Raw genomic sequence first — 27,820 nt, 5'->3', positions numbered from 1 at the left:
TGAGGCGTTCAGGGTCTGTGCGTGGCAGCGTGAGGCGTTCATGGTCTGTGCGTGGCAGCGTGAGGCGTTCAGGGTTGGTGCGTGGCAGAGTGAGGCGTTCAGGGTCGGTGCGTGGCAGCGTGAGGCGTTCATGGTTGGTGCGTGGCAGCGTGAGGCGTTCAGGGTCTGTGCGTGGCAGCGTGAGGCGTTCATGGTCTGTGCGTGGCAGCGTGAGGCGTTCATGGTTGGTGCGTGGCAGCGTGAGGCGTTCAGGGTCTGTGCGTGGCAGCGTGAGGCGTTCAGGGTCCTGGTGGTGTCACATGTTAAGACTCAGTAACAGACGGATCAGCAGTAAAATCTTTATTTTTATTTGAATAAATACAGAAACGTTTTTATCTCGTTGTTGGACGTTTACTCTCTGAGAGACTCGTCTGGTTTCTTTCTTGTCTCCGTGTATCAGTCCATTGGATCTGAACCCTCAGACCCCCAACACCACAGAGTCCGTTGACCCGGTCCAGACCCAGCCCAGATCCGGCCCAGATCTGGTCCAGACCCGCTATAAGCTCCTGACGTCAACCTCAGCCCAGCGGTGGTGCGTTCAGGGACGCTCGTCTGTCAGCAGAGTCTGGAAACGCTGCTTGAGAGACGACCAGGAGAAGGAGGAGATATCGACCTGCAGAACCAGAACCAGGACCAGAACCAGGACCAGATCAACACTAACATCAGTATAACTCTAAATAAACAGGAATCAGATCATCTTTCCTTCTTTTTCATCTGTAGCTCAGAGTTAAATGTTTTATATATAAAGTTTGAATCATTGATGAATCAAACTAATTCAATTAAAACCTAGTGAATTAAACCTTTATCAGGAGAGTGAGGAGGTGTCAGATCTCATCTAGAGGCTAACGCTAAGCTAACTGCAGGTGCATTGCAGGGAATGTATTCCAGTGTGTCTTTACCATGACGACGTGTCTCCGAGCAACGTCAGGTGTCCGGCAGAGTCCCACCAGCTTCTTACAGAGCTGCTCAGGTGTGGAGTACAGGTACTGTGCTGCATTAGAGACAGTAGAAGAAGAAGTAGGACTGAAGCTGGTCCAGGTAGAGAGACAGTAGAAGAAGAAGGAGGACTAAAGCTGGTCCAGGTAGAGAGACATTAGAAGAAGAACTAGGACTGAAGCTGGTCCAGGTAGAGAGACATTAGAAGAAGAACTAGGACTGAAGCTGGTCCAGGTAGAGAGACAGCAGAAGAAGAAGGAGGACTGGAGCTGGTCCAGGTAGAGAGACAGCAGAAGAAGAAGTAGGACTAAAGCTGGTCGAGGTAGAGAGACAGCAGAAGAAGAAGGAGGACTGGAGCTGGTCCAGGTAGAGAGACAGCAGAAGAAGAAGTAGGACTGAAGCTGGTCCAGGTAGAGAGACAGTAGAAGAAGAAGTAGGACTAAAGCTGGTCCAGGTAGAGAGACATTAGAAGAAGAACTAGGACTGGGGCTGGTCCAGGTAGAGAGACAGTAGAAGAAGAAGGAGGACTGGAGCTGGTCCAGGTAGAGAGACAGCAGAAGAAGAAGGAGGACTGGAGCTGGTCCAGGTAGAGAGACAGCAGAAGAAGAAGGAGGACTGGGGCTGGTCCAGGTAGAGAGACAGCAGAAGAAGAAGGAGGACTGGGGCTGGTCCAGGTAGAGAGACAGTAGAAGAAGAAGGAGGACTGGGGCTGGTCCAGGTAGAGAGACAGCAGAAGAAGAAGGAGGACTGGGGCTGGTCCAGGTAGAGAGACAGTAGAAGAAGAAGGAGGACTGGAGCTGGTCCAGGTAGAGAGACAGTAGAAGAAGAAGGAGGACTGGAGCTGGTCCAGGTAGAGAGACAGCAGAAGAAGAAGGAGGACTGGAGCTGGTCCAGGTAGAGAGACAGTAGAAGAAGAAGGAGGACTGGAGCTGGTCCAGGTAGAGAGACATTAGAAGAAGAAGGAGGACTGGGGCTGGTCCAGGTAGAGAGACAGTAGAAGAAGAAGGAGGACTGAAGCTGGTCCAGGTAGAGAGACATTAGAAGAAGAAGGAGGACTGGAGCTGGTCCAGGTAGAGAGACAGTAGAAGAAGAAGGAGGACTGAAGCTGGTCCAGGTAGAGAGACAGTAGAAGAAGAAGGAGGACTGGAGCTGGTCCAGGTAGAGAGACAGCAGAAGAAGAAGGAGGACTGGAGCTGGTCCAGGTAGAGAGACAGCAGAAGAAGAAGGAGGACTGGAGCTGGTCCAGGTAGAGAGACAGTAGAAGAAGAAGGAGGACTGGAGCTGGTCCAGGTAGAGAGACAGCAGAAGAAGAAGGAGGACTGAAGCTGGTCCAGGTAGAGAGACAGTAGAAGAAGAAGGAGGACTGAAGCTGGTCCAGGTAGAGAGACAGCAGAAGAAGAAGGAGGACTGGAGCTGGTCCAGGTAGAGAGACAGTAGAAGAAGAAGGAGGACTGGAGCTGGTCCAGGTAGAGAGACAGCAGAAGAAGAAGGAGGACTGGAGCTGGTCCAGGTAGAGAGACAGTAGAAGAAGAAGGAGGACTGGAGCTGGTCCAGGTAGAGAGACAGCAGAAGAAGAAGGAGGACTGGAGCTGGTCCAGGTAGAGAGACAGTAGGGGTGCATCCGAATAGTCAGTCCATACTAACGTCGGTTAGAACGTTCTACTCAACCGTCAGTTTAGTACGTTATTTATGTATGCGAGCGAGTAGTAGGCTACAATAAGGACGTACTGGGCAGCCATCTTGTCTGTCCTTTGACCCCGGATGTTTACATGTGACGCCGACACGTATGACGCACACCGACGGATGCCGCGAAATTTTAAAGCCACCTCGGAAAAGTATTTTCGAAACAACCAACATTTTAAACTCAACATTTATCCTAATATACTGACATTTATAAAATTCTTTTGTCGTCGCTGTAGCTGTCACAACGGTCTCAGCCATTTTGTCTGATTTGGATAGCGTAGTGAGCTACCGTTGTATACTGTGGAGGTAGTAGGCCATCCGGGGATTTTTCGCCTACTAGTCGATGTCTACTAAGAATTCGGACGTACTACTACTGTGACGTACTGCGTCTGGCCTACTGAACAGTACGTTAGTATGGGTATTCGGATGCACCCTAGAAGAAGAAGGAGGACTGAAGCTGGTCCAGGTAGAGAGACAGTAGTTTACCTGGAAAGATCTCAGGATACACCAGCGCCTTGGGACACAGAGGATAACATCCACAGTGGACGGCCTCCAGCCTGAAACACAGTCCACAGAGAGTCTGGAGTTCAGTCTTTGTTTGTAGTCCAGATGATGGGTCATGACCATAAAACAGGGGTAGGGGGTACAGGGGTTTCTGCTGGTTCTGGATCAAAGACAATCTACTTCCCCTCGAGACCAAGATCCTCTTCTCTGCTATAATTAGCTTCTTATCATTAGCATGGCAGCAACACACATACTGTTAACGCCTTTATTCACATGTTATTGTTGTTAGCTCCTGTCTGCTAGCTTCTGTTAGCTTAGCCTTGATCACATGCTCAAGGCTAAGCTAAGCTACCTGTTGGTACTCAAAGCACTAAACAGTCACAGACACATCTATGCTTCACACTGGGAGCAACTGGGGGAACTTTAGTGTCTCCTCAAGGATTGAACAGCTAACCCTCTGCTCCGTGGACAACCCTCTGCTCCGTGGACAACCCTCTGCTTCGTGGACAACCCTCTGCTTCGTGGACAACCCTCTGCTCCGTGAACAATCCTATGGTTCGTGGACAATCCTATGGTTCGTGGACAACCCTCTGCTTCGTGGACAACCCTCTGCTCCGTGGACAACCCTCTGCTTCGTGGACAATCCTATGGTTCGTGGACAACCCTCTGATCCGTGGACAACCCTCTGATCCGTGGACAATCCTATGGTTCGTGGACAATCCTATGGTTCGTGGACAACCCTCTGATCCGTGGACAATCCTCTGCTTCGTGGACAATCCTATGGTTCGTGGACAACCCTCTGGTTCATGGACAATCCTATGGTTCGTGGACAACCCTCTGCTTCGTGGACAACCCTCTGGTTCGTGGACAATCCTATGGTTCGTGGACAACCCTCTGCTTCGTGGACAACCCTCTGCTTCGTGGACAATCCTATGGTTCGTGGACAACCCTATGGTTCGTGGACAACCCTCTGGTTCGTGGACAATCCTATGGTTCGTGGACAATCCTATGGTTCGTGGACAACCCTCTGCTTCGTGGACAACCCTCTGCTTTGTGGACAACCCTCTGCTTTGTGGACAACCCTCTCTACCTACTGAGCCACAGCCGGCCAATAAAAGACTCTGACTGAAGGTGAACTCGTTAGATGGAGCTCAGTGTCCAGAGGACTACAAACTGAAATCAGACATGAATCAGGTGAAGATCAAACAGACTGTGATTGGTTGGGGCTCTGGGAGCAGCCGTCTAATTGGCTGCCTGCAGCTGATGTCCTGGTGAAGCTGATCAGAGACGGAGCTGCAGAGTTCAGGTGACTGAAGTCTCACCTGAAGGACTCAAGAGTTCAAAGAGTCTCTGATGTGAAGAGACGACCTCAATGAGACCTTTAATTTACTGACACCCTTAGACACGAGGACAACATGTCTGTCTCTGATCCTAGACACGAGGACAACATGTCTGTCTCTGATGCTAGACATGAGGACAGCATGTCTGTCTCTGATGCTAGACACGAGGACAACAGGTCTGTCTCTGATGCTAGACACGAGGACAACAGGTCTGTCTCTGATCCTAGACACGAGGACAACAGATCTGTCTCTGATGCTAGACACGAGGACAACATGTCTGTCTCTGATCCTAGACACGAGGACAACAGGTCTGTCTCTGATCCTAGACACGAGGACAACAGGTCTGTCTCTGATGCTAGACACGAGGACAACAGGTCTGTCTCTGATCCTAGACACGAGGACAACATGTCTGTCTCTGATCCTAGACATGAGGACAACATGTCTGTCTCTGATGCTAGACATCTCTGTCATGAAGACGTGTTCATGTCAGTCTGGACCAATTATGAATCATTGTCTGACTTCTGTTAGCCTCTATCTGTTAGCTTTGGTTAGCCTGCCTGTTAGCCAGTTAGCCTGTTGGTTAGCGTCAGTGTGGATGTTAATGATTTATTTATGCCAGTTAGCCAGTTAGCCTGTTAGCCAGTTAGCCTGTTGGTTAGCTTCAGTGTGGATGTTAATGATTCATTTATGCCAGTTAGCCTGTTAGCCAGTTAGCCAGTTAGCCTGTTGGTTAGCTTCAGTGTGGATGTTAATGATTTATTTATGCCAGTTAGCCAGTTAGCCTGTTAGCCTGTTGGTTAGCTTCAGTGTGGATGTTAATGATTTATTTATGCCAGTTAGCCTGTTAGCCTGTTGGTTAGCTTCAGTGTGGATGTTAATGATTTATTTATGCCAGTTAGCCAGTTAGCCTGTTGGTTAGCTTCAGTGTGGATGTTAATGATTTATTTATGCCAGTTAGCCTGTTAGCCAGTTAGCCTGTTGGTTAGCTTCAGTGTGGATGTTAATGATTTATTTATGCCAGTTAGCCAGTTAGCCTGTTGGTTAGCTTCAGTGTGGATGTTAATGATTTATTTATGCCAGTTAGCCAGTTAGCCAGTTAGCCTGTTGGTTAGCTTCAGTGTGGATGTTAATGATTTATTTATGCCAGTTAGCCAGTTAGCCAGTTAGCCTGTTGGTTAGCTTCAGTGTGGATGTTAATGATTTATTTATGCCAGTTAGCCTGTTAGCCTGTTGGTTAGCTTCAGTGTGGATGTTAATGATTTATTTATGCCAGTTAGCCAGTTAGCCTGTTGGTTAGCTTCAGTGTGGATGTTAATGATTTATTTATGCCAGTTAGCCAGTTAGCCTGTTGGTTAGCTTCAGTGTGGATGTTAATGATTTATTTATGCCAGTTAGCCAGTTAGCCTGTTGGTTAGCTTCAGTGTGGATGTTAATGATTTATTTATGCCAGTTAGCCTGTTAGCCAGTTAGCCTGTTGGTTAGCTTCAGTGTGGATGTTAATGATTTATTTATGCCAGTTAGCCTGTTAGCCTGTTGGTTAGCTTCAGTGTGGATGTTAATGATTTATTTATGCCAGTTAGCCAGTTAGCCAGTTAGCCTGTTGGTTAGCTTCAGTGTGGATGTTAATGATTTATTTATGCCAGTTAGCCAGTTAGCCTGTTAGCCTGTTGGTTAGCTTCAGTGTGGATGTTGATTTATTTATGCCAGTTAGCCTGTTAGCCAGTTAGCCTGTTAGCCTGTTGGTTAGCTTCAGTGTGGATGTTAATGATTTATTTATGCCTCTTGAACTCGTCAGATTGTTGTAAATGACTAGCTGTGCTAACGCTAACATGAGATGAGCTCAAAGCAGGTTTCAGGTGTTTTGTGACCAATAAAATCAACTGGACTGACTCACATGGCGACGCCAAAGAACTCGTGGTTGGAGGTGGAGACGACGACGTCGGCCTGACACAACACCCCCAGGTACTCCTCTTTACTGGACAGGTAACCCCAGGTCAGGATGTGGGAGTCCAGCAGACGTCTGGCCTCCGTGAAGATGTCTGGAGAAGGAGGAGGAGGAGCAGTAGGAGGAGGAAGAGGAGGAGGAGGAGGAGGGGGAAGAGGAGGGAGAGGAGGAGGAGGAGGAGGAGAAGGAGGAGACGGAGGAGGAGGAGGAGGAGGAGGAGGAGAAGGAGAAGGTGGAGAAGGATGAGGAGGATGAGGAGGAGGAGACGGAGGAGGAGGAGGAGGAGGAAGAGGAAGAGGAGGAGGAGGGGGAGGGGGAAGAGGAGGGAGAGGAGGAGGAGGAGGAGGAGAAGGAGGAGACGGAGGAGGAGGAGGAGGAGGAGGAGGATGAGGAGGAGAAGGAGGAGACGGAGGAGGAGACGGAGGAGGAGGAGGAGGAGGAGAAGGATGATGAGAAGGAGAAGGAGGAGTTCAGTGTTCCTGCTCATTGATCTGTGTCTTTAATTAAAGGGCCGGTACGAGCTGCTGCTGCTGCTGCTGCTGCTGCTGCTGCTGCTGCTGCTGATGATGATGATGATGATGATGATGATGATGATGATGATGCTGCTGCTGATGATGATGATGACGCTGTGGTTTAATGCAGCTGCAGGTTTACGAGCAGCAGGTGAGAGGTGAACAGGATCGATACTCTGAGCCTATTAACTAAATCAACGTTGATTAAATCGTCCTAATGGGATTGGCTTCCCGCTCTCATCAGGCTGAGTTACAGTCGCTGTTTGAGCTGCAGTAAAAGTTTACGCCTCAATATCTCAGAGTGAGTCGGATCATTACTCTAAAACACACAGACGTTCATGAACGCATCATCCAATCATGAGACCATCTATTAAACATCCAGCGTTGATCTGACCTCCAGAGGATGAATCACCACCAACCAGGGGGACAGACCTCTGAGACACCACAGGCTTGGTTCTGGTCTGGTCTGACTCTACGGACACGTGGGTCCACAGGCTTGGTTCTGGTCTGGTACAGACACGTGGGTCCACAGGCTTGGTTCTGGTCTGGTCTGACTCTACAGACACGTGGGTCCACAGGCTTGGTTCTGGTCTGGTACAGACACGTGGGTCCACAGGCTTGGTTCTGGTCTGGTCTGACTCTACAGACACATGGCCCCACAGGCTTGGTTCTGGTCTGGTCTGACTCTACAGACACGTGGCCCCACAGGCTTGGTTCTGGTCTGGTCTGACTCTACAGACACGTGGGTCCACAGGCTTGGTTCTGGTCTGGTCTGACTCTACAGACACATGGCCCCACAGGCTTGGTTCTGGTCTGGTCTGACTCTACAGACACGTGGCCCCACAGGCTTGGTTCTGGTCTGGTCTGACTCTACAGACACGTGGGTCCACAGGCTTGGTTCTGGTCTGGTCTGACTCTACAGACACATGGCCCCACAGGCTTGGTTCTGGTCTGGTCTGACTCTGCAGACACATGGCCCCACAGGCTTGGTTCTGGCCTGGTCTGACTCTACAGACACGTGGCCCCACAGGCTTGGTTCTGGTCTGGTCTTACTCTACAGACACGTGGGTCCACAGGCTTGGTTCTGGTCTGGTCTGACTCTACAGACACATGGCCCCACAGGCTTGGTTCTGGTCTGGTCTGACTCTACAGACACATGGCCCCACAGGCTTGGTTCTGGTCTGGTCTGACTCTACAGACACGTGGCCCCACAGGCTTGGTTCTGGTCTGGTCTGACTCTACAGACACGTGGGTCCACAGGCTTGGTTCTGGTCTGGTCTGACTCTACAGACACGTGGGTCCACAGGCTTGGTTCTGGTCTGGTCTGACTCTACAGACACGTGGCCCCACAGGCTTGGTTCTGGTCTGGTCTGACTCTACAGACACGTGGGTCCACAGGCTTGGTTCTGGTCTGGTCTGACTCTACAGACACGTGGGTCCACAGGCTTGGTTCTGGTCTGGTCTGACTCTACAGACACGTGGGTCCACAGGCCAGACCAAAACCAAGAGCAACAAGAGCCCATAAAAAACAAGTCTACATGTTTATCTTGGAGGCTTCCTTCACACGGCACCCTCAGAGAGAGACTGGTTCTGATTCAGACATTTATAAAAATAACTGGATCAGATTAAGCTTCAGTCAACAATAATATAGTTTATAGTTACTTGTGTAAGTTGTGGCCCAAACCACGTCCTTGTAGCATCAGAACTTCTTCTTCCTGTGTTATAACAGTGGTTGGTTAACGCCAAGAAGAATAATAATAATAATGAGAGTTAGAACTAGAACCCTGGTTCTACCATGAAGGTAGTCCTCTGTTAGTCAGTAACTAGTGTAATGTGGATGTGTGGTGAGGTGGTAGTAGTTGATCATCTAAACAGAATCCATGGAGTCCACTCAGTCAAAGGCTGCACCCAAACAACAACAACAAACACTGAACGTTTAAAAGAAGAGAAAAGTTTCCTGGAGACAGCGTCAAGGAGAAACATCTTCCAGAGAGGGTTAGGGAGTTTATGGCAGCGTTGGATGACCAGAACATTTCTGGAGTAGAGAACACAAGGTACCAGCTACCCTCTCCACACTACATTAACTTTGACTGAAAGATTTATTGGACTGAATCCAGTCCACTCTAGGAGAAGACAAGGAAGACAAGGACAGACTTTAGGAAGCTACAGGAGACCAACTCTAGGAGAAGACAAGGAAGACAAGGACAGACTTTAGGAAGCTACAGGAGACCAACTCTAGGAGAAGACAAGGAAGACAAGGACAGACTTTAGGAAGCTACAGGAGACCAACTCTAGGAGAAGACAAGGAAGACAAGGACAGACTTTAGGAAGCTACAGGAGACCAACTCTAGGAGAAGACAAGGAAGACAAGGACAGACTTTAGGAAGCTACAGGAGACCAACTCTAGGAGAAGACAAGGAAGACAAGGACAGACTTTAGGAAGACACAGGAGACCAACTCTAGGAGAAGACAAGGAAGACAAGGACAGACTTTAGGAAGCTACAGGAGACCAACTCTAGGAGAAGACAAGGAAGACAAGGACAGACTTTAGGAAGACACAGGAGACCAACTCTAGGAGAAGACAAGGAAGACAAGGACAGACTTTAGGAAGCTACGGGAGACCAACTCTAGGAGAAGACAAGGAAGACAAGGACAGACTTTAGGAAGCTACAGGAGACCAACTCTAGGAGAAGACAAGGAGGACAAGGACAGACTTTAGGAAGCTACAGGAGACCAACTCTAGGAGAAGACAAGGAAGACAAGGACAGACTTTAGGAAGACACAGGAGACCAACTCTAGGAGAAGACAAGGAAGACAAGGACAGACTTTAGGAAGCTACAGGAGACCAACTCTAGGAGAAGACAAGGAAGACAAGGACAGACTTTAGGAAGCTACAGGAGACCAACTCTAGGAGAAGACAAGGAAGACAAGGACAGACTTTAGGAAGCTACAGGAGACCAACTCTAGGAGAAGACAAGGAAGACAAGGACAGACTTTAGGAATCTACAGGAGGCCAACTCTAGGAGAAGACAAGGAAGACAAGGACAGACTTTAGGACGCTACAGGAGACCAACTCTAGGAGAAGACAAGGAAGACAAGGACAGACTTTAGGAAGATACAGGAGACCAACTCTAGGAGAAGACAAGGAAGACAAGGACAGACTTTAGGAAGCTACAGGAGACCAACTCTAGGAGAAGACAAGGAAGACAAGGACAGACTTTAGGAAGCTACAGGAGACCAACTCTAGGAGAAGACAAGGAAGACAAGGACAGACTTTAGGAAGACACAGGAGACCAACTCTAGGAGAAGACAAGGAAGACAAGGACAGACTTTAGGAAGCTACGGGAGACCAACTCTAGGAGAAGACAAGGAAGACAAGGACAGACTTTAGGAAGCTACAGGAGACCAACTCTAGGAGAAGACAAGGAGGACAAGGACAGACTTTAGGAAGCTACAGGAGACCAACTCTAGGAGAAGACAAGGAAGACAAGGACAGACTTTAGGAAGACACAGGAGACCAACTCTAGGAGAAGACAAGGACAGACTTTAGGAAGCTACAGGAGACCAACTCTAGGAGAAGACAAGGAAGACAAGGACAGACTTTAGGAAGCTACAGGAGACCAACTCTAGGAGAAGACAAGGAAGACACAGACAGACTTTAGGAAGCTACAGGAGACCAACTCTAGGAGAAGACAAGGAGAAGACAAGGACAGACTTTAGGAAGCTACAGGAGACCAACTCTAGGAGAAGACAAGGAAGACAAGGACAGACTTTAGGAAGCTACAGGAGACCAACTCTAGGAGAAGACAAAGAAGACAAGGACAGACTTTAGGAAGCTACAGGAGACCAACTGTAGGAGAAGACAAGGAGAAGACAAGGACAGACTTTAGGAAGCTACAGGAGACCAACTCTAGGAGAAGACAAGGAAGACAAGGACAGACTTTAGGAAGACACAGGAGACCAACTCTAGGAGAAGACAAGGAAGACAAGGACAGACTTTAGGAAGCTACAGGAGACCAACTCTAGGAGAAGACAAGGAGAAGACAAGGACAGACTTTAGGAAGACACAGGAGAACAACTCTAGGAGAAGACAAGGAAGACAAGGACAGACTTTAGGAAGCTACAGGAGACCAACTCTAGGAGAAGACAAGGAAGACAAGGACAGACTTTAGGAAGACACAGGAGACCAACTCTAGGAGAAGACAAGGACAGACTTTAGGAAGCTACAGGAGACCAACTCTAGGAGAAGACAAGGAAGACAAGGACAGACTTTAGGGAGCTACAGGAGACCAACTCTAGGAGAAGACAAGGAAGACAAGGACAGACTTTAGGAAGCTACAGGAGACCAACTCTAGGAGAAGACAAGGAAGACAAGGACAGACTTTAGGAAGATACAGGAGACCAACTCTAGGAGAAGACAAGAAAGACAAGGACAGACTTTAGGAAGACACAGGAGACCAACTCTAGGAGAAGACAAGGAAGACAAGGACAGACTTTAGGAAGCTACAGGAGACCAACTCTAGGAGAAGACAAGGAGGACAAGGACAGACTTTAGGAAGCTACAGGAGACCAACTCTAGGAGAAGACAAGGAAGACAAGGACAGACTTTAGGAAGCTACAGGAGACCAACTCTAGGAGAAGACAAGGAAGACGAGGACAGACTTTAGGAAGACACAGGAGACCAACTCTAGGAGAAGACAAGGACAGACTTTAGGAAGCTACAGGAGACCAACTCTAGGAGAAGACAAGGAGGACAAGGACAGACTTTAGGAAGCTACAGGAGACCAACTCTAGGAGAAGACAAGGAAGACATAGACAGACTTTAGGAAGACACAGGAGACCAACTCTAGGACATTTAGGATCAGATCAGGGTTAAATAACTTGATCGGGACGTCTCTAGTCTGGATGGACTGGACTGGATCAGAACCAGAGAGGACACTGATGGACATACTGAGGGTCACTGTGTCTGACTCTACAGACACGTGGGTCCACAGGCCAGACCAAAACCAAGAGCAACAAGAGCCCATAAAAAACAAGTCTACATGTTTATCTTGGAGGCTTCCTTCACACGGCACCCTCAGAGAGAGACTGGTTCTGATTCAGACATTTATAAAAATAACTGGATCAGATTAAGCTTCAGTCAACAATAATATAGTTTATAGTTACTTGTGTAAGTTGTGGCCCAAACCACGTCCTTGTAGCATCAGAACTTCTTCTTCCTGTGTTATAACAGTGGTTGGTTAACGCCAAGAAGAATAATAATAATAATGAGAGTTAGAACTAGAACCCTGGTTCTACCATGAAGGTCGTCCTCTGTTAGTCAGTAACTAGTGTAATGTGGATGTGTGGTGAGGTGGTAGTAGTTGATCATCTAAACAGAATCCATGGAGTCCACTCAGTCAAAGGCTGCACCCAAACAACAACAACAAACACTGAACGTTTAAAAGAAGAGAAAAGTTTCCTGGAGACAGCGTCAAGGAGAAACATCTTCCAGAGAGGGTTAGGGAGTTTATGGCAGCGTTGGATGACCAGAACATTTCTGGAGTAGAGAACACAAGGTACCAGCTACCCTCTCCACACTACATTAACTTTGACTGAAAGATTTATTGGACTGAATCCAGTCCACTCTAGGAGAAGACAAGGAAGACAAGGACAGACTTTAGGAAGCTACAGGAGACCAACTCTAGGAGAAGACAAGGAAGACAAGGACAGACTTTAGGAAGCTACAGGAGACCAACTCTAGGAGAAGACAAGGAAGACAAGGACAGACTTTAGGAATCTACAGGAGACCAACTCTAGGAGAAGACAAGGAAGACAAGGACAGACTTTAGGATCAGATCAGGGTTAAATAACTTGATCGGGACGTCTCTAGTCTGGATGGACTGGACTGGATCAGAACCAGAGAGGACACTGATGGACATACTGAGGGTCACTGTGTCTATGTTTAATTCTTACAGAAGCTCAACCTAACACGTTGTCCATGTGTGGACATTTTCTGTGTCTTACAACCTGTTGAAGGTTAGAACCTGTTCAGCTTTGGTTGTAGGATAAAGGTCAAGGTTAGGGTGAGGGTCTTAGCAGTGATGGTTATGGTTTGGGGACATTCTGTCCTCACAGAGATAGAAATGTTGTGTTTACCTGGTACATCGGTGAACGTCTCTCCAAGAACCGACACATGGAACGAGAGATGTTTCTCCTTCAGTCTCAGCAGAGTGTTGAAGAACAACTCAGGATTTTTATCGTGTTCCCTTCAGACAGACAAACAGACAACGTTACAGCACGCTAACGAAAACAACAATCTGAAACCAAGACCAAAACAACAGTCTGAAACCAAGACCAAAACAACAGTCTGAAACAAGACCAAAACAACAGTCTGAAACCAAGACTAAAACAACAGTCTGAAACCAAGACCAAAACATCAGTCTGAAACCAAGACCAAAACAACAGTATAAAACCAAGACTAAAACAACACTATAAAACCAAGACCAAAACAACAGTCTGAAACCAAGACTAAAACAACAGTATAAAACCAAGACTAAAACAACACTATAAAACCAAGACCAAAACAACAGTCTGAAACCAAGACTAAAACGACAGTATAAAACCAAGACCAAAACAACAGTCTGAAACCAAGACCAAAACAACAGTATAAAACCAAGACCAAAACAACAGTCTGAAACCAAGACCAAAACAACAGTATAAAACCAAGACCAAAACAACAGTCTGAAACCAAGACCAAAACAACAGTATAAAACCAAGACTAAAACAACAGTCTGAAACCAAGACTAAAACAACAGTCTGAAACCAAGACTAAAACAACAGTATAAAACCAAGACCAAAACAACAGTATAAAACCAAGACTAAAACAACAGTCTGAAACCAAGACTAAAACAACACTCTGAAACCAGGACCAAAACAACAGTATAAAACCAAGACCAAAACAACAGTATAAAACCAAGACTAAAACAACAGTCTGAAACCAAGACTAAAACAGCAGTCTGAAACCAAGACCAAAACAACAGTCTGAAACCAAGACCAAAACAACAGTCTGAAACCAAGACTAAAACAACAGTATAAAACCAAGACCAAAACAACAGTCTGAAACAAGACTAAAACAACAGTCTGAAACCAAGACCAAAACAACAATATAAAACCAAGACTAAAACAACAGCATAAAACAAAGACTAAAACAACAGTCTGAAACCAAGACTAAAACAACAGTCTGAAACCAAGACCAAAACAACAGTCTGAAACCAAGACTAAAACAACAGTCTGAAACCAAGACCAAAACGACAGTCTGAAACCAAGACTAAAACAACAGTCTGAAACCAAGACTAAAACAACACTCTGAAACCAAGACCAAAACAACAGTCTGAAACCAAGACCAAAACGACAGTCTGAAACCAAGACTAAAACAACAGTCTGAAACCAAGACTAAAACAACAGTCTGAAACCAAGACTAAAACAACAGTCTGAAACCAAGACTAAAACAACAGTCTGAAACCAAGACCAAAACGACAGTCTGAAACCAAGACTAAAACAACAGTCTGAAACCAAGACTAAAACAACAGTCTGAAACCAAGACCAAAACGACAGTCTGAAACCAAGACTAAAACAACAGTCTGAAACCAAGACTAAAACAACACTCTGAAACCAAGACCAAAACAACAGTCTGAAACCAAGACCAAAACGACAGTCTGAAACCAAGACTAAAACAACAGTCTGAAACTAGACCAGGGCCAGAGGCGTTCAACATATTATTATAATTAATATTATTATTGTAATTATTTATTATTATTTTTAAAACAAGATGGCCGGCAGAACATACCCTACCCCGACTACACTGTAAACACTGACTACACTGTAAAACACAGACTACACTGTAAACACTGACTACACTGTAAGACACAGACTACCCTGTAAAACACAGACTACACTGTAAACACTGACTACACTGTAAAACACAGACTACCCTGTAAACACTGACTACACTGTAAGACACAGACTACCCTGTAAAACACAGACTACCCTGTAAACACTGACTACACTGTAAAACACTGACTACACTGTAAACACTGACTACACTGTAAAACCCTGACTCACTATAAAACACTGACTACACTGTAAAATACAGACTACCTTGTAAACACAGACTACCCTGTAAACACTGACTAACTATAAAACCCCAACTACACTGTAAAACACAGACTGCCCTGTAAACACTGACTACACTGTAAAACCCTGACTCACTATAAAACCCCAACTACACTGTAAAACCCTGACTCACTATAAAACACTGACTACACTGTAAAACTCTGGGGGCCTGAGTCTGTTTTCAGTGAATGTATTTATAGTTTCAGGTCAGCAGCTGTTTTCACATCTGAAGCTGACAGAGTGTTTGTTTGTTGTGGCCAGATTCAGTCCTCCAGAGGTATCAGCTGATCCTGCAGCGTCTTCACCTGGAACATCTGTCCAGCAGCAGCAGCAGTAAGACGGCTGTAATCTGAGGATCCAGGCCAGCTGCAGATTAAAGCCCAAACCAATCAGAGATTAACGGGAGCCTCTGTGGAAATCCTCATTTCAGCAGCAGAATCACGGCCGGCTGCTGGTGGCTGCAATAATCCATCTGTGTTTGTCAGTTAACAACAGATTACAGCACGCTGCTTTGTTACTGATACAACATGAGGTGAGGAGGTGGCTGCACCACGACATAATCTGGAACCCTGGACCACGATCTGCTGAGACCCTGGACCAGGATATGAGACCCTGGACTCAACCTGAGACCCTGGACCAGGATATGAGACCCTGGACCACAATCTGAGACCCTGGACCAGGATATGAGACCCTGGACCAGGATATGAGACCCTGGACTCAACCTGAGACCCTGAACCAAGATATGAGACTTTGGACCAGGATATGAGACCCTGGACCAGGATATGAGACCCTGGACTCAACCTGAGACCCTGAACCAAGATATGAGACTTTGGACCAGGATATGAGACCCTGGACCAGGATATGAGACCCTGGACTCAACCTGAGACCCTGAACCAAGATATGAGACTTTGGACCAGGATATGAGACCCTGGACTTGAGACCTTGATCCTCAACCAGTTTTGGTAAGGTGAGGATTGTGTTCCAAACATTCCGACTGCAGATATCAGATCGTTGTAACTCACCACCGATGAGGCCACACGATGTGCAGAGGCTTCACCTGGTCGCCCTGACTGACAGGTGTCAGGTGAGCTGAGGGTCCAGACTGATGAGGACCCTCACACCTGTTGGGTTACAAACATTGATGTCTCATCAGCTGATGGAAGAAGAAGTTGTTGATATCTCACAGTCAGTAAAACCTTTACCGAGTCTCTTCATCACCACTGCTGGTGACCTGCTGCTGCTCCTGCGCCGTGATGATGTCATCAACACGAGACAGCTCTGCAGTCCGGCGGAGGAGTTTGTGTTCAGGCAGGAGTCTGAAAAACATAAAGAGCAGTTACAGAAACATGTGGAAACAGAAGAACGACATTTATGACCCTCAACCTCGATGTTCTCCGTGATCTTCATCTCCTACTTCCTGATGGTTCCTCGTGGGTGTTCTGTGCTCTCCTGCTGACGAACAGACAGACACAGTGTGGAAAGACAGATGTGGACAGATGTGGACAGACAGGCGTGTAACAGACGTTAACAGCATCAGACAGAATCAGTCTCTGGCTGCGTTCCTGCCTCCGAGGCTGCTGGGAAATCTTGGCTCAATAATCCATTTCATAAATGAGCAGTTTGACTGGAGGCAGTAAAAACATGGAGGCCGTGAAGTGGTTGATGAATGAGCAGCGATGAGGACGATGACCTCACTGAGTCAAGAGACGAAGGTCAAACATCTCTTCTCATTTCCTTTAGTGGCCGTAACACAGAGCAGCTCCATGACTACCAGGATGTCCAACCGCTGGACCGGGATGTCCAACTGCTGGACCGGGATGTCCAACCGCTGGACCAGGATGTCCAACTGCTGGACCAGGATGTCAGGATGTCCAACCGCTGGACCAGGATGTCCAACCGCTGGACGGATGTCCAACCGCTGGACCGGGATGTCCAACCGCTGGACCAGGATGTCCAACTGCTGGACCAGGATGTCAGGATGTCCAACTGCTGGACCAGGATGTCAGGATGTCCAACCGCTGGACCGGGATGTCCAACCGCTGGACGGATGTCCAACCGCTGGACCGGGATGTCCAACCGCTGGACCGGGATGTCCAACCGCTGGACCGGGACTGATATCATTCACACATTGTGGCTAAACATAAAATCATTTAACTTTTTAAAAACAAGCTTCTCTAACATTGTGCTGAGGCAGATTGGATCCTGGTCTGTAGTTCTTAGTGTGAATCTAAACCGCTTCTCTTCAGAAGGAGTTTATCCGTGTCAGTCAGTCTTATAAGAACAGTTCTAACATTAAGAACATCTGGTGCTGACACAGATCTGACCTGATGCTCTGTATTCTACTGCTGAAGTGACATGTTGGATAAAATTTATGCAGTTAAATAAATTTAAAAATTCTAATAATTCTGAACCAGGATGTCCAACCACTGGAGCAGTTACCAAGGTGAGATCACCTGCCCCCCCCACACACTGCTCATGTGTTCATGAACCGATTCCTTGTATGTGACACTGGTCAATCGTCCAGTTTATCAGGAACATCTTTGATTCCAGAGGGCTCTGCGTCCTGAGTCGTGTCTTTGTTTGGTTGATGTCAATGAGTCTTTAGACGTCTTAACCCAGATACAGAGTTTGAACTGTCGACTCTTGTTAAAACCTTAAATCTAAACAGACCTGAATCTACCACTTTAAAACCTCAGCAGCGACCGCCAGCTGCAGTAGAAGCAGACACCTGCTGATGGCGTCCTCATTGACGGCGTCCCGCCGCTGGGCCGTGATGGATGTCACGTCTTTGTGTCCTGCTGCTGGTTCCTGTAGCCTCGGGTCAATCACTATTCAATTACACCAGCCCACCACTCAAAGGCCGATTGATAGATGGATACCGCCAACACGCCGACCACAAAGAGCCCAAAGAGGCCCTCCACAAAGACACAAAAAGAAGGCGCTTGTTTTCTTCTACTGGGACGGCAGCTTTTCCTGCTGCTCCATCGTTTCACAGGAAGAAAAGAGTTTGAGTCGGAGCCGTCTCCTCCTTCCACTGAGACGAGAACATTCATCTGCTTCTATCACCAGTCCAACTACTGAACATTAACTATAAAAGGTTGTTGAGCTGCAGCGACTGGTCGATGAATCGATACCTGATAGTAAATGTACCGGTCTGACAGGACGGACACTCACTGGTTCATCATGTTTACTGAGATTAGTTTGTTATAAAAGGTTGAATATCTTTACATTCTGTTTGTTAATCTGTTTTAAAACATTAAGTGTTAAGTCTCTAACACATTAAGTGTGAGAGTCTTTCCATCTTGTTCCAACATCTGGATCATGTCTCCAAGTCAACCAGCAGCTGTTGATGGTTCTGATCCAGTGGTAGGTAGAGATCCATTAGAGACAGCAGCTGTGACCACATGATGGCGCTGCTGATTTACAGACACACACACTGAGATCAGATCTCAAGTGCTGGCTGGGGACGCATGTGGAGACACATTTAGATTAAGACCAGGTGGATGGACAGGTGAGACCAGGTGAGACCAGGTGAGACCAGGTGTTGAAGATCTGGACTCGAGATCCAAAGGAGGTCTCAGTATTTGGCTGCAGCTCGTTGCCATGGTAACACTGATGAGTCTGACTTTCTGCATACAGTTGACTTTGCACACGAATGAAAGTGATTCTAACTAATGACCCTTCCAGAACCAGAACCAGAACCAGAACCGAGACCACACCGACCTGCTGACATCAGGGAGCTGCAGTGGGAAGCTCAGGACCACACACTTGGGACGGATCAGCTGGTCCAAGTCTCTGGGTCGGTGGTCCGGGATCTTCTTCATGAAGGATGGGATGGAGGACAGGAAGGATTCCATGTTGAAGAGCGAGTTGAAGACCACCACATCCGACACCAGGCTGCCGACACGACAACAACAACCAGGAAGTGATGTCAGTCCAATCAGACACCCCCTAATGGTCCCTGACCAGTGACAACCACACCCGTCAGACAATCAACCAAAACATGAAGATCTGAGTCAGCTGAGTGGCTGGTTACCATGAGAGCACCTGGTTGTATCCATACTGGAAGTCTCGGTCCTGGTCTCTGCGGACCGGATACACCAGCTGGTTCTCATGGAAGTACAGAACCTTCTTGAGCCGGGCCAGGTCGGGTCGCAGAGCCACCAGCTCACAAAGGTTGAGGACGGAGCTGCTGAACAGGACCCTGAGGATGAGGAGACAGAACATGAGACATCAGAGTCAGGACAGACGAAGCACGTCTGATCAAGTAAACGTAGTCAGTGAGGATGTTAGCGTTGCTTCAGAGCAGTTAGCTGCTAGCAGTTAGCTGCTAGCAGTTAGCTGCCACAGATATATATACTGACAACATGTCGCCTTGGGCATCGAAGCACACGTCAGCACCGCCGCCATCTTGAAGCGGGGATCTGAAGCGCCAAATTAGTTTTCCGCATTCAGATCAACTGCTGCATATGGATGTTATATATGTTATATACTGTAGCCCAATCATGTAATAAGCTGAAGTAAATACTGGAAGATGTTTTCACACTACGCACGTTATGTTTGTTTTGTGTTATGTAACCATTTTACGCTGGGTCATTGTATTGCAGGCTTGCTGATGTACAAAATAAACCAGTACAATTCAAATGTTTTAATTAACATGTATTTTTAAGTATGGATATCACACCATTGTAGCCATTTTGTGTGCAGTAGGCTAGGCTAAGGTAAAAAACTTACACCTTTTGAAGTAGATTAATATCAAAAGCTTCAATTTTCTCTGGACTCGATCATAAATACGTGTCTGTCAGTTGGAACAAACCAAAAAACTAAAAAAATCATCTGAGATTTGGGCGATTTATGATGATTTAATTTCTGCCTAGATTGACGCTAATGCATTAAAGGGGGTTGGAGCCCCGCGGCAAGATGGCGTCTCTATTGACGCATTCGTTCCAATGAGAAGCAGTAGTCAAGGCGACATCTAGTCAGTATATATATCTATGGTTAGCTGCTAGCAGTTAGCTGCTAGCAGTTAGCATGAACATCCAGACCAATCACAGGCAGCTCTGGGTGTGATGAACAGGAAGTGGAGGTGAGAGGTTCAGGATGAGCCAGAGCTAACCCTAACCCTGACCTCAGGAAGCTCCGCCTCCACCTTCACCTACAACACTACAGGCGGCCACCAAACAGTTACCTGTTACCTGAACATGTGACCAGGTTGAGTCTCACCTGTATGACTGACAGGGGGGGATGGTCTGGCTGAAGTACAGCGCTGCCGTTCTTGCCCTCCAGTGCCACTTCTTGGCGGGCAGCGTGAAGACGGAGCAGCTGGTGATATTTTCCTTCAGAAGGTCGATCAGCTGTTTGTGAGAGCCGCCGTAAAACGCCTCCACCAGCAGAACGTTGGAGGACGGAGAGACCTGACGGAGACATCATCAGTCAGCAGGTGTCCAAAAGACGTTTTAAAAAAAAGGCAGATCCAAAGGAGGTGATGAGTTCAATCAGGGATCAATCAGGAACCTATCAGAGATCAGAGACCAGATCCTATCAGAGATCAGAGACGTTGAGTCCAGAACCTATCAGAGATCAGAGACGTTGAGTCCAGAACCCATCAGAGATCAGAGACCAGATCCTATCAGAGATCAGAGACGTTGAGTCCAGAACCTATCAGAGATCAGAGACGTTGAGTCCAGAACCCATCAGAGATCAGAGACCAGATCCTATCAGAGATCAGAGACCAGATCCTATCAGAGATCAGAGACGTTGAGTCCAGAACCCATCAGAGATCAGAGACGTTGAGTCCAGAACCCATCAGAGATCAGAGACGTTGAGTCCAGATCCCATCAGAGATCAGAGACGTTGAGTCCAGAACCCATCAGAGATCAGAGACGTTGAGTCCAGAACCCATCAGAGATCAGAGACGTTGAGTCCAGATCCCATCAGAGATCAGAGACGTTGAGTCCAGAACCCATCAGAGATCAGAGACGTTGAGTCCAGATCCCATCAGAGATCAGAGACGTTGAGTCCAGAACCTATCAGAGATCAGAGACGTTGAGTCCAGAACCCATCAGAGATCAGAGACCAGATCCTATCAGAGATCAGAGACCAGATCCTATCAGAGATCAGAGACGTTGAGTCCAGAACCCATCAGAGATCAGAGACGTTGAGTCCAGATCCCATCAGAGATCAGAGACGTTGAGTCCAGAACCCATCAGAGATCAGAGACGTTGAGTCCAGAACCCATCAGAGATCAGAGACGTTGAGTCCAGAACCCATCAGAGATCAGAGTCCAGAACCTATCAGAGATCAGAGACGTTGAGTCCAGAACCCATCAGAGATCAGAGACGTTGAGTCCAGATCCCATCAGAGATCAGAGACGTTGAGTCCAGAACCCATCAGAGATCAGAGACCAGATCCTATCAGAGATCAGAGACCAGATCCTATCAGAGATCAGAGACGTTGAGTCCAGAACCCATCAGAGATCAGAGACGTTGAGTCCAGAACCCATCAGAGATCAGAGACGTTGAGTCCAGATCCCATCAGAGATCAGAGACGTTGAGTCCAGAACCCATCAGAGATCAGAGACGTTGAGTCCAGATCCCATCAGAGATCAGAGACGTTGAGTCCAGAACCCATCAGAGATCAGAGACGTTGAGTCCAGAACCCATCAGAGATCAGAGACGTTGAGTCCAGATCCCATCAGAGATCAGAGACGTTGAGTCCAGAACCTATCAGAGATCAGAGACGTTGAGTCCAGAACCCATCAGAGATCAGAGACCAGATCCTATCAGAGATCAGAGACCAGATCCTATCAGAGATCAGAGACGTTGAGTCCAGAACCCATCAGAGATCAGAGACGTTGAGTCCAGATCCCATCAGAGATCAGAGACGTTGAGTCCAGAACCCATCAGAGATCAGAGACGTTGAGTCCAGAACCCATCAGAGATCAGAGACGTTGAGTCCAGAACCCATCAGAGATCAGAGACCAGATCCTATCAGAGATCAGAGACGTTGAGTCCAGAACCCATCAGAGATCAGAGACGTTGAGTCCAGATCCCATCAGAGATCAGAGACGTTGAGTCCAGAACCCATCAGAGATCAGAGACCAGATCCTATCAGAGATCAGAGACGTTGAGTCCAGAACCCATCAGAGATCAGAGACGTTGAGTCCAGAACCCATCAGAGATCAGAGACGTTGAGTCCAGAACCCATCAGAGATCAGAGACCAGAACCCATCAGAGATCAGAGACGTTGAGTCCAGAACCCATCAGAGATCAGAGACGTTGAGCCCAGAACCCATCAGAGATCAGAGACGTTGAGTCCAGATCCTATCAGAGACGTTGAGTCCAGAACCCATCAGAGATCAGAGTCCAGAACCCATCAGAGACGTTGAGTCCAGAACCCATCAGAGATCAGAGACGTTGAGTCCAGAACCCATCAGAGATCAGAGACGTTGAGTCCAGATCCCATCAGAGATCAGAGACGTTGAGTCCAGAACCCATCAGAGATCAGAGACGTTGAGTCCAGAACCCATCAGAGATCAGAGTCCAGAACCCATCAGAGATCAGAGACGTTGAGTCCAGAACCCATCAGAGATCAGAGACGTTGAGTCCAGAACCCATCAGAGATCAGAGACGTTGAGTCCAGAACCCATCAGAGATCAGAGACGTTGAGTCCAGAACCCATCAGAGATCAGAGACGTTGAGTCCAGAACCCATCAGAGATCAGAGTCCAGAACCCATCAGAGACGTTGAGTCCAGATCCCATCAGAGATCAGAGACGTTGAGTCCAGAACCCATCAGAGATCAGAGACGTTGAGTCCAGAACCCATCAGAGATCAGAGACGTTGAGTCCAGAACCCATCAGAGATCAGAGTCCAGATCCTATCAGAGATCAGAGACGTTGAGTCCAGAACCCATCAGAGATCAGAGACGTTGAGTCCAGAACCCATCAGAGATCAGAGACCAGAACCCATCAGAGATCAGAGACGTTGAGTCCAGAACCCATCAGAGATCAGAGTCCAGATCCTATCAGAGATCAGAGACGTTGAGTCCAGAACCCATCAGAGATCAGAGACGTTGAGTCCAGATCCCATCAGAGATCAGAGACCTTGAGTCCAGATCCCATCAGAGATCAGAGACCTTGAGTCCAGAACCCATCAGAGATCAGAGACGTTGAGTCCAGAACCCATCAGAGATCAGAGACGTTGAGTCCAGAACCCATCAGAGATCAGAGACGTTGAGTCCAGAACCCATCAGAGATCAGAGACGTTGAGTCCAGAACCCATCAGAGATCAGAGACGTTGAGTCCAGAACCCATCAGAGATCAGAGACGTTGAGTCCAGAACCCATCAGAGATCAGAGACGTTGAGTCCAGATCCTATCAGAGATCAGAGACGTTGAGTCCAGAACCCATCAGAGATCAGAGACGTTGAGTCCAGATCCCATCAGAGATCAGAGACTTTGAGTCCAGATCCTATCAGAGATCAGAGACGTTGAGTCCAGAACCCATCAGAGATCAGAGACGTTGAGTCCAGATCCCATCAGAGATCAGAGACGTTGAGTCCAGAACCCATCAGAGATCAGAGACGTTGAGTCCAGAACCCATCAGAGATCAGAGACGTTGAGTCCAGAACCCATCAGAGATCAGAGACGTTGAGTCCAGATCCCATCAGAGATCAGAGACGTTGAGTCCAGAACCCATCAGAGATCAGAGACGTTGAGTCCAGATCCCATCAGAGATCAGAGACCAGATCCCATCAGAGATCAGAGACGTTGAGTCCAGATCCCATCAGAGATCAGAGACCTTGAGTCCAGATCTAATGATGTCTCCTCTGAGTCATCTCAGAACAGTTTCAGCCTCCAGTGTCTCCACCGCTCAGATTGTCTTTCCAGAGCGTCAGCAGAAGAACACAGCGCTGGCTTTAAACCGGCCGAAGGCCTGAATGAAACGCTGCCGGAGGCCGAGCGGAGCGTCTTCTCTTTTGTTGCAGCTGAACAAAGTGAACTTTTCAGTAACTAACCGCAACAATGCAGTAATATGCTGCAGCATAATGTCCTGATAGTGGAGCCCAGTCCATTAAAAGGAGGAAGTGGACGGCTCACAGAGCCTCCGTCCTTCCTCTGAATCCCCTCCAGTGATTTCCAGTCGTCCTCCATTTGGCCGCCCACAATGGGAGCTGATGTGGAGCTGATGTGGAGCTAATGTAGCTGCAGCAGCACTCAGCCTTCGCCCACAGACACAGACTCAATCAGTCGATATCAGCTGGACCAGGACGCTGCTATCAGCTCAGAGAGATGAGCTCAGACTGAGCCGCTGCATGCTAATACCGCCAACACAACAGCCGCATTATGTCACCATTGTACTGAGAACGTTCCAATAAGGTCCCTGAATGCACCACGATAACACCAAATAATAAGAGGGGGAGGAGGGGAGGAGGGGGAGGAGGGGGGAGGAGGAGGAGGAGGAGGAGGACTCTCTGACCTCTGGACCTTTACCAGAACTGACTGGTTCATCTTCAGGACAGCTGATCAGTACTTCTCAGGTCAGGTGAGTGGTCAGATGGTTCTTTCATGTTTACAGCTGTTAGAACTAGAGGTTAACGTGTTGACCTTTGACCTCTAAACACCTGGTGAGGAACGTTGGGTGGAATCCCTCTGAAGACTGATCCGCTCTGATCGGCCCGATTGATCAAGCTGACAGGAAGTCTCTTAGTAAATGTGAAATCAATCATTCCCCGTCGGGGGATTCCAGCTCAGACTCATCTCACCTAGACACCTCCTCCTCCCACCTCCTCAGCCTGGAAGCCCTGAAACTAAGGGTTAATGTCGGGGAACCCCCTCCCCCCCAGCAGCAGCCTCCTCGGCTGAGTCAGCGCCTGGAAACTCTGGAGACGACTGATCTGGAACCTGTGGGCGACGACGCACCATGACATGCTCAGCTAATACCAACCGTCAACCAGCCGCCAACCAGCCGTCAACCAGCAACCGTCAATCAGCTGTCAATCAACCGTTAATAAACGGCAACCAACCGTCAACCAACCGTCAACCAGCCGCCAACCAGCCGTCAACCAGCAACCATCAATCAGCTGTCAATCAACCGTTAATAAACGGCAACCAACCGTCAACCAACTGTCAACCAGCTGTCAACCAACCATCAACCAACCGTCAACCAGCCGGCAATCAGCTGTCAATCAACCGTCAACCAGCCGGCAATCAGCTGTCAATCAACCGTTAATAAACGGCAACCAACCGTCAACCAACCGTCAACCAGCTGTCAACCAACCATCAACCAACCGTCAACCAGCCGGCAATCAGCTGTCAATCAACCGTCAACCATGCATCTGCTCTTTTATTAACAATGAAATCATTCTCTAGTGACTGAACCAATCACAGGCTGAGTACTGATCAGATGATGAAGATGAAAATCCTCGTCTTCCTCACTGCTTCACAATGAACCTTCAGATTAGTTTCAGTCTGAACTGATCAAACTGATCAAACTGATCAATGACCCTAACCCTTTTAATATATGAAGTCCTTTAATCTCAGAGGCTGCACGTGTTCATTGTTTATTTATGTTACTGATCAACCTGATGAACATTTTCTCCTCTAACCAGTCCTCTAACCAGTCCTCTAACCAGTCCTCTAACCAGTCCTCTAACCAGTCCTCTAACCAGTCATTAAACCAGTCATCTAACCAGTCCTCTAACCAGTCCTCTAACCAGTCCTCTAACCAGTCATGTAACCAGTCCTCTAACCAGTCCTCTAACCAGTCCTCTAACCAGTCCTCTAACCCTCTAACCAGTCATGTAACCAGTCCTCTAACCAGTCCTCTAACCAGTCCTCTAACCCTCTAACCAGTCCTCTAACCAGTCATTAAACCCTCTAACCAGTCATCTAACCAGTCCTCTAACCAGTCCTCTAACCCTCTAACCAGTCATGTAACCCTCTAACCAGTCATGTAACCCTCTAACCAGTCCTCTAACCAGTCCTCTAACCCTCTAACCAGTCCTCTAACCAGTCCTCTAACCCTCTAACCAGTCATGCAACCCTCTAACCAGTCCTCTAACCAGTCATTAAACCCTCTAACCAGTCCTCTAACCAGTCCTCTAACCCTCTAACCAGTCCTCTAACCCTCTAACCAGTCCTCTAACCAGTCCTCTAACCCTCTAACCAGTCCTCTAACCAGTCATTAAACCAGTCCTCTAACCCTCTAACCAGTCCTCTAACCAGTCATCTAACCATCTAACCAGTCCTCTAACCAGTCCTCTAACCAGTCCTCTAAGCCTCTAACCAGTCCTCTAACCCTCTAACCAGTCCTCTACTCTAACCAGTCCTCTAACCAGTCCTCTAACCAGTCATTAAACCCTCTAACCAGTCCTCTAACCCTCTAACCAGTCCTCTAACCAGTCATTAAACCAGTCATTAAACCAGTCCTCTAACCAGTCCTCTAACCCGTCCTCTAACCCTCTAACCAGTCCTCTAACCAGTCATTAAACCAGTCCTCTAACCAGTCCTCTAACCAGTCCTCTAACCAGTCCTCTAACCCTCTAACCAGTCCTCTAACCAGTCATTAAACCAGTCCTCTAACCAGTCATTAAACCAGTCCTCTAACCAGTCCTCTAACCCTCTAACCAGTCCTCTAACCAGTCCTCTACTCTAACCAGTCCTCTAACCAGTCATTAAACCAGTCCTCTAACTAGTCCTCTAACCAGTCCTCTAACCCTCTAACCAGTCCTCTAACCAGTCATTAAACCAGTCCTCTAACCCTCTAACCAGTCCTCTAACCAGTCCTCTAACCAGTCCTCTAACCAGTCCTCTAACCAGTCCTCTACTCTAACCAGTCCTCTAACCAGTCCTCTAACCAGTCCTCTAACCAGTCCTCTAACCAGTCCTCTAACCAGTCCTCTACTCTAACCAGTCCTCTAACCAGTCCTCTAACCAGTCCTCTAACCAGTCCTCTAACCAGTCCTCTACTCTAACCAGTCCTCTAACCAGTCATTAAACCAGTCCTCTAACTAGTCCTCTAACCAGTCCTCTAACCCTCTAACCAGTCCTCTAACCCTCTAACCAGTCCTCTAACCAGTCCTCTAACCCTCTAACCAGTCCTCTAACCAGTCCTCTAACCAGTCATTAAACCAGTCCTCTAACCCGTCCTCTAACCAGTCATTAAACCAGTCCTCTAACCCTCTAACCAGTCCTCTAACCAGTCCTCTAACCAGTCCTCTAACCAGTCCTCTAACTGTTTAACACCAGTGTTTCCTTCACGTGACAGGAGCATTAACTGTGTTTAATCCATTTAAATCGTGTCTGAGCATCAGTCTCTCTCTAACTGCAGATTATTATGTGACTAACTAATCTATTAAACATCAGCGCTGTAGATCATGTGTCAACATTAATTCACTTTCAGTGTTTTAAAGTGTTCATGACATGGGCCAGGCACCGTGAGCTAGCGGCTAACAGCTAGCGGCTAACAGCTAGCAGCTAACAGCTAACTAGCTATCCTTCTCTCAGTGAACACAAGCCGCTCATCCCCCCAGAGCGGGGGACACCGGGAGGACCGGAGTTCTGCCCCCGCTGTGTCCACCGGGACCACCGTTATGTGGGTGACCGGAGGAGAACCGACGGGCTCCGGTAAGCGCTCATGAACGGTTGTTCAGCAACAGCGACGCAGAGACTCACCTCTGACTGCATCTGGCCGGCTCAAGGCGTACG

General features: G+C 47.7%; 1 protein-coding gene across 1 annotated transcript; it reads right to left on the bottom strand.

Annotated features, from left to right (window-relative positions):
• Positions 1-201: 201 nt before the first annotated feature.
• gtdc1 (glycosyltransferase-like domain containing 1) lies at positions 202-27,820 on the bottom strand. The gene is given in 12 exon segments (XM_084544280.1): positions 202-594; positions 596-652; positions 939-1,030; positions 3,145-3,215; positions 6,397-6,541; positions 13,098-13,207; positions 16,136-16,234; positions 16,316-16,429; positions 18,837-19,010; positions 19,150-19,317; positions 20,337-20,527; positions 27,788-27,820. Coding segments are annotated over 12 exon segments (1,392 nt in total). The 5' UTR covers positions 27,800-27,820; the 3' UTR covers positions 202-435.

This window comes from Chelon labrosus (genome assembly GCF_963514085.1).
Source record: "Chelon labrosus genome assembly, chromosome: 5".
Taxonomy (NCBI): Eukaryota; Metazoa; Chordata; class Actinopteri; order Mugiliformes; family Mugilidae; genus Chelon; species Chelon labrosus.
The sequence above is the reverse complement of the archived record's forward strand: the minus strand, read 5'-3'. Positions and strand labels throughout refer to the sequence as shown.